Below are 7,626 nucleotides of genomic sequence, written 5' to 3' on the forward strand. Positions count from 1 at the left end.
ATTTATGCAAAAAAAAAAAAATGGCATAAATTATGGCAGAATAGAGTATAGACACGCAGCAACTAAAAGATGTGCCAAATTCATTTAAAGGTGAACTCTAGTTAATGAATTTGTTGGATCTTACTACAGCGCATTGTTCAAGACTGGCATGAAAAATGCACAAATAGAGGCTTTAGTTCCCTTCTCCCAAAACCAGCGCCACACTTGTCCTCAGGCAAGGTTGGGTATTGTCTAGTGAATTTTAGATATAGCCGAATAATCATTTAGTTCCATGAAAAATAAATAAGGTAAAATGTTTTATTTCTTTCTTGTCTGATACAAACCTTTAAAGTTTATTGTATATAGTGAAGCAAATAAACATTTCTGAGCCAAAAGGAGCAAACGTAGCACTTAAAAAAAGCAAAACACAAAGAAAGGACCAAGATGCAGAATGACAAAGCACCAACTTCAGCTGGGCTGTACACCATAGAGTTCAGGCCGGCATGAAACAACAACAATATGGAACTCCGCGAAGAATAAATCAGAAAAAAATAGAAGTACACAAAACGTTAAAACACATTTTTACTTTACAACATATTGTTTCCATCATCGCCTGACGTGCTAATAGTTCAGGTTTCCTGCAGTTCTGTGCAGTCTGTAGTCAGACATCTTCCAGAAACCTCCTGTTGCAGATAGACATTCCCTACAACACTTTGCATTTGTACTGAATTTGTGGTAAGATTAAAAATAAATAAATGTAAAAAAAAAAAAAAAGTGACCAAATGCAACAAAAAGTGCTGGCAGCTTGGCTGAGAAGAAAGAAAAAAATAAATAAAAACACCTAGTTCCTATAGTATGCCACAAAGTCTTGGCACCATTTCCCACAAAGTCGTCCAATCTAAAAGTTAATGCTTCCTATTGTACAGTCCGGCTTTGCCTCATGCAATCACTGACCACTTCAGGTCAGACGGACCCCCATCCTACATTATAGAACATTTTCCTTTCAGCTTCTCCTTCTTTTTCTGCTGTCTGGACTTCTTTCCAGCCACCTGAAGGCTCACAGTTCGCCTCTTCTCCAAGTTTAAAAGTTCTTGGAACAATTCCTGTACGTTGTAGTTGAGTTTGGCGGAGGTCTCCATGAAGGAACACTTCCACTTGTTGGCCAAGCTTTCCCCTTCAGAATTCTGTACTTCTCTTAGAGACTCATCGGTCTTATTGCCAACCAACATGATGGGAATGTGGTGTGTGTCTCCTTTGATCTGACAGATTTGGTCATAAATTGGCTTTAGTTCTTCCACCGACTGTTTGCTGGTGACGGAGTAGACCAAGATGAAAGCATGACCCTTGGAGATGGACAACCTCTGCATAGCGGGGAACTGGTGGCTTCCTGTGGTGTCGGTGATCTGTAGAGTGCAGATGTTCTTGTCGCAGCTGATGACCTGTCTGTAGGTATCTTCTATGGTGGGGATATAGGTTTCTCGAAAAGTTCCTCGTACAAAGCGAAGGACCAGGGAACTTTTTCCAACTCCTGCAGCCCCGAATACGACCACCCGGTAATCATTGCTTTGCTCGGGCATCTTGGCTGGAAAGATGCAGAAAGTTTCAGGTAGAAATGCAGAAACAACATGGAAACCTGTTGAGGAAGATTGAAAAAGGTTAAAAAAAAAAAAAAAAGAGGTTTCTGCAAAAACAGAATATGAAGCAAATAATGAGAAGCAGAACATCAGATGCCCAGAGCGCCTGCTGGTACTTGTCACGTCCCCGGCTGATTGTACAATCCCAAGTGCCTAGAAGTGCACGAGTCAGGATGCGACAGGACCAAACCATCAGCTAATTACATCTTTGGCCGAATCCCTTGATGTAAATCCCGGCTGCACCTCACTAGGGTGGACCTGCTAGACGGAGATCAGGGACCTTACCTTGCAGGAGCACCGTGCCGTCTCCCAGCCTTCCTGCTATGTGGAGGAGGTTTGATTCCTACATCTCTCGCAGATAGCTCAGCCGGATGAAAGCAGGAGCTCCCTCCCTTTTCCATATATATATATTTTTTTTAATATTGGTTTTGAATGGCGGCACGGGCAATATTAGATGATTGGTGCCATCTAGTGGATGCATACATATTCCTACTCCACAGCGGATGGAGAATATTGCTGGAAGAATGGAGGATTGGGACTGTGCCGATTAACCATTTATTTTGCATAATAAAGTTTTATCTTTAATCAGTCCAGATTTGACCATAGAAAGGAAAAATTATCCTGCTGGTGTTATGTTTCAGATTGATGCTCCCAAATAAGTCACATTTTGGTTATGGCTCAGTCTGTACATAGCCCCCCCATCTACAGATCAGACTTTGCAGCAGCAATCACTAACCTTGAAAAAACGGTCACTCATCTAGTGGAGACATGATAGATGTATATATTCTGGAGGTCCCATTACTGGAACCCCCACTGATCATGAGAAAAGAGGACCCAAAGAATATTTTGCGACTAGAACTTATTAAGTGAGCATGTGCGACCTCTTTTCTATAGGAATGGTGGTCGCACATGCTCACTAACTCTCCATTCACACAGGGTACTTTAGGACCTCTGTTCTTGAAATCAGTGGGGTCTAAACAGCTGGTCTTGCAGTAATCATGTATTTATCATCTCTGGATGGGATTAAATCTAAAATATCTTTTTTTGTGCAATAACCCCTTTAACAACCAAGCCAGTTTTGGTCTTAAGGGCCACATGAATTTTTCCTCATAGCATTCCTACAGCCATACAATTCCTTGTTTGACTTTTAGGGTTAGGGCTTTATTTCCTCTCTTTGCAAAACAAATTGTGTTTTTTTTTGTTGTTTTTTTTTTTAAGAAATAATATGTGGGATTGTGCAATTATCCATATGTACATTTATTTTAGAATGGCAGAATCCGTGAATATACTCAGTGTTTTATTTAACATTTTACACTATTTTTTTTTTTATTTTTTATTACATTTATGACATTGATTTTTTTTTATATAATTTTACACTTTATTTAAAAAAAAGGTATCCCACCCATTAGGTGACTTTTACAATAATTTCTATTGGAAAAGCGACAATACATTCGCTAGGGCAGTTTTTATTAAAACTTGCTGAGCTCCAACTTTTTGCAAAACTACAACTCCCATTGTGGGAGATGAAGCTTTTCCAACAGCTGGGAGCCACAGGATGGGGGGACATTTAGGCTACGTTCCCACCATGAGCTTTTGATGTTGCGGATTTTCTGCACCTATTAAAGTAAAATAGGTTACTTGCATTTTTTCGAAATTCGGCCCTGTAAAAAAAAAAAAAAAAAAAAAAAAAACCCTCACCAAAAACTCATCAAGCTGACAATATAAAACCACCAGCCCTGCCATTCACAATGCTGCGGCTGGTAGCGAGATAACAAAATGAAGCCTATTCTCCAACCTTGATTAGCATTGATCGTGATGGAGAAAGGGTTAAACTGGCCTGGAACAGAGTTTTCTCAGATCCCGGACATTAGTGCTGGAGGAATACCGTCCTCCAACAGGTGATCACATAAGGCAGATCAGCTCTCTAGCAATAGCCAGTTCTAGAAAACACTTCTATTCCCCGTAAAATAACACTTGTGGAGCATCTGGTCTTTGAACTCTGCATTGTGTCATCCCTCTGTTATTCCTCCTGGAAATAAGTGAATAAATTGAGATTACCATTCCCCTTGTTTGCATCTCCTTGCAATCTGTCTATATCTGCATTGATCGTACTGTGTAGGGAGACGCACGCTTTAAAAAGGCAATTGTAACGCCCATGTGTGATCAGTCCTAGGGGCAGCAGCTCAGAAGCTTTAATAAACGGCCCCATAGTGATGCACACAGCTCTGTATCTATAATGGAAGACTATAGGATTTCTGTTTCAAGGCTGTGACATGCCAGACTTGACAGGTCATTCTCCAAAATGAGAAACGTTACCCCTTAGAGACCTCAGTCCAGAGCCGCTCGCCTAGCCAAATCAGATCTCATGCTTTGCACTGATGAGGAGCAATCACTCCGAAACACCGCAAATTGAGATTCGTGTTTGGCTTTTATCCCAAGTCATATTGCAAGTCTCGCTGGAGGGTCGAAATAGACTTTTAGGCTTGCAGCTTCCAAAAGGTGGCGATAGAGTTCTAATCCTCTTCCTCTCTGAAGAGACAATTTGCATATTTCATTTCTCACAGAAGCTTGCATGGCCTTTAAGTCTCCTCACTTAGACATACCAGGCTTGACAGGTCAATCATTAGACCCAAGGATGTGACCTGAAATGATTGACAGATGAGCTTTTGATAAAGACTGTGGAGGTTTCCACTATGGCGCGTTATTACTCTGTGTCCTCTATGACCCGTACTGTAAGGAGTTTAGGTTTCTATGATGGCCATAACCCCCTCATTCCTCCCATGGAACTATCATCACTTCCTTTCTGATCCCCCCGCCTATTTCTGAGTATCCCTCCCTGGTGCAGGCATTAATAAATCATACAAGCTCCGCTTCTGCCTATGAAGCGAGATTCGCCCACATGTGTTATTGGAGGAACCGTCAGTGCTAGTTCTTCTGATAAACAATCCCCCACCATCCAATACTGACCCGGTGATAATACAGAAAAGTATCATAATCCACATAAGGCCACAAATGCCGTCACACGGGGGGACGGTTTTATAGACAGTGGGGCCCTGTGCAATAAGTGAGAGGGCCTGGCTGACCAGCTAATGTGTATGGGGACCTCTCGGCTGCAGAAGAAGGATTGGGCAGTGGGATTTCAGCATGTCCAATCTTTAACTTCTAAAAAGAAATAAGCCATCGCCAAAAAGGTGTCGGGAAGCAACTTACTCCTACATCAGCATACAGAACACATGCACGCTCAGCAGAGCCGAGCATACATACATATGTAGGGGATCGTTAGGTGTCAGCTGTGATTTTCTCTCCTCATGCTTGTGTAGGGGGCGGCTCTTCCTGATGTGATGATTCACATGTTCAGCCAATCAGATGTCATCTCCCGGCTGCTCCTCCCTCCCCTCTCACAGATGGAAGGAGAGAAAGTGCAGCTGCATCTCCCTCCTCTCCCCGATTCTTGTCTACCATTTCACACTATATACATTTTTCTCGTGGGTGATGCAGTTTGTGAACATTTTTTGGGAGAGTCTGGAGCACTGTTCAATTAAAACGTTTTCCTACAGGCGTTTCCTTTGTACAGAAAAGGAAAATGGAAACAAAATTGCACATGTATGCGAGGCAAAAAAAATGGGAAGGTCTGAATGGGCCCTTAGCCTTCAATACAAAATGTATAGAGTGAGAGAAGTATATAATATATAAATGAGGCGTCCATAACCCCCTGTTCACAAGGTGAACAGCATTTCCATACAGTTTTCAGTCTGCGTAAGTAGCAAGTTGCTTATTTTTGCAGCTTTCAGCGGGAACGATCTCTTTACATCACATAATACAGCAGCTCATCAGCACCTCTGCGCTACTGAGATACAGACCCCAAACCTTTAGTGGTACGGCGGTCCCCCACTTTGTTGCATCTTTGTATAAATCCTGTGCAGTGTCACTCGCCCTAAGGCTACGTTCCCACGACGAGCGCAGTGTCACTCCCCCTAAGGCTACGTTCCCACGACGAGCGCAGTGTCACTCGCCCTAAGGCTACGTTCCCACGACGAGCGCAGTGTCACTCGCCCTAAGGCTACGTTCCCACGACGAGCGCAGTGTCACTCGCCCTAAGGCTACGTTCCCACGATGGAGGTTTTTTACGCTATGTATTTTCAAAAAAATGCAATTAACCTATTTTACCTAATGGGTGCAGAAAATCTGCAACATCAAAAATAAAATAAAAAAAAAAAAACACCAAAAGCTCATTGTGAGAACATAGCCTATCAGTCAGTAGTTTCTTGCAGTAGTCAGGGAGCCCAGCTTCCTGCTTAATGACACAGACCCCACTTCTTCTTCTTCCTCTTCCTCCTCCTCCTCCTCCTCCTCCTCACTATTTTATAAACATCTGTATCTAGTCTGTAATACATTGTATCCATAGTGTATTCCTGGGATGAGAGGAGCCACCTGCAGTGATGGCAGTGATTATATCCCCCTCCTGGAGTGTAAACCCTAGAGGGTCCTCCTGACATGTGACACAGGAGGACCCCCCACCTCCACCTGCTCCATGTGCTGCAGTAATAGGCACAGTCCTGCCATCATGTGCCCCTTCTATGCCTGCAATGCTCAGTGCCACTTACCTGGAGAGTCCTGTGGGAGCTGAAATACAATCTGCAAGGTGGTACATCATCCTCTTACAAAAACCCAGGAAGGGGCAGCTCCACCCCCAGGCCTGACATAGGGGGGACTGCATGAATAAATCCAAACAGAGACACAATATCAATTCCCATTAACCCTTTGGATGAATGATGACAGGGGTGACACAATGCAATGCACATCTCTGACATCCAGTCACCCTCATCACACCAGCAAACTGCTGTATTTAGTGAGTGTCAGTGTATAGATCCCCCCCCTGGGTTTCATTCATGTTTTTCTGAAGTGGAACATCCCATTCATGGAGCTGCAGAGGGAGAATGGGATTAACTGCCTGAGTGCTGGAGAGGTTTGGGGCTCTTTGCTGGATAATACCTTGCAGCTGCTTGCATCAGGCTGGGGGTTAATGCAGCATTACTCTTCATGGAAACACAAGTCCCTGGAGTTTACCACTAAGGATGATTATTATTCATCTCATTACCAATAAGAGCCTATAGGTCAAGCCTCCCCCATCGTCTGTCCATAGGATAAGGGATCAGGTGAGCTGACATAGGTGTAACCTGAAGGTGACCTTTTAGAATACAGTAGTGCAATACAAGACTATATTACTATACCACATAATCATATTTAATTATAATTATAGTGCACAACTCCACCTGCTTTAGAGATGGTAGTGGGTGCTCTTACCTTCTGAGCCCCATGTGTGACTGCACAGGTTGCACCAATGGCATGTCTGAAACCTATAAAAGAAGGAATGTAACCCTAATCAAAAACATATAGAGGTGCAATGCAGCACTAATTCATGCAGACCAATAACTATTAAATACCCCCAAACAGATTAACAGACTATTTACTTTATTGTTAGGAAACCAAATTGACAAAACAGGATAAAATAAACATAAACCAGACAAAAATAAAAAAAAAACACACAATATTAAAAATTGGAGGCAAGGGAACATGACCACTATGAACCATGCATGGTCGTGTATCAGTAATATAAATAATAAATATATATATAAAGTGCAAGTGCACTACAGACAGGTATATAAAGATAAGAGTTGTAATAGTGAAGGATCATAGAATCATAGAATCATAGAATGGTAGAGTTGGAAGGGACCTCCTGGGTCATCTGGTCCAACCCCCTGCTCAAAGCAGGATTCACTAGATCATCTCAGACAGATGTCTGTCCAGCCTCTGTTTGAAGACGTCCATTGAAGGGGAACTCACCACCTCTCGTGGCAGCCTGTTCCACTCATTAATCACCCTAACTGTCAAAAAGTTTTTTCTAATATCTAATCTGTGTCTCCTCCCATTTAGTTTCATCCCATTGCTTCTAGTCTTTCCTTGTGCAAATGAGAATAAAGATGATCCTTCTACAATGTGACAGCCCTTGACA

General features: G+C 42.6%; 1 protein-coding gene across 2 annotated transcripts; it reads right to left on the reverse strand.

Moving 5' to 3' along the window:
• Positions 1 to 283: 283 nt before the first annotated feature.
• DIRAS3 (DIRAS family GTPase 3) lies at positions 284 to 6,460 on the reverse strand. Of its 2 annotated transcripts, none has more exons than XM_073642675.1 (2): positions 6,218 to 6,460; positions 284 to 1,612 (listed from the first exon to the last, which is right to left on the reverse strand). In XM_073642675.1, the coding sequence occupies exon 2, from the start codon at positions 1,554 to 1,556 to the stop codon at positions 960 to 962; it is 597 nt and encodes a 198-aa protein (XP_073498776.1). In that variant the 5' UTR covers positions 1,557 to 1,612; positions 6,218 to 6,460; the 3' UTR covers positions 284 to 959. The 2 variants fall into 2 exon arrangements, with proteins under 2 accessions (XP_073498776.1, XP_073498774.1); XM_073642673.1 differs by lacking the exon at positions 6,218 to 6,460 and adding an exon at positions 1,899 to 2,018.
• Between the last annotated feature and the right edge of the window lie 1,166 nt (positions 6,461 to 7,626).

The sequence above is a fragment of the Phyllobates terribilis genome, unplaced genomic scaffold (assembly GCF_046119375.1).
Source record: "Phyllobates terribilis strain yellow unplaced genomic scaffold, ASM4611937v1 Scaffold_8__6_contigs__length_399053987, whole genome shotgun sequence".
NCBI lineage: Eukaryota > Metazoa > Chordata > Amphibia > Anura > Dendrobatidae > Phyllobates > Phyllobates terribilis.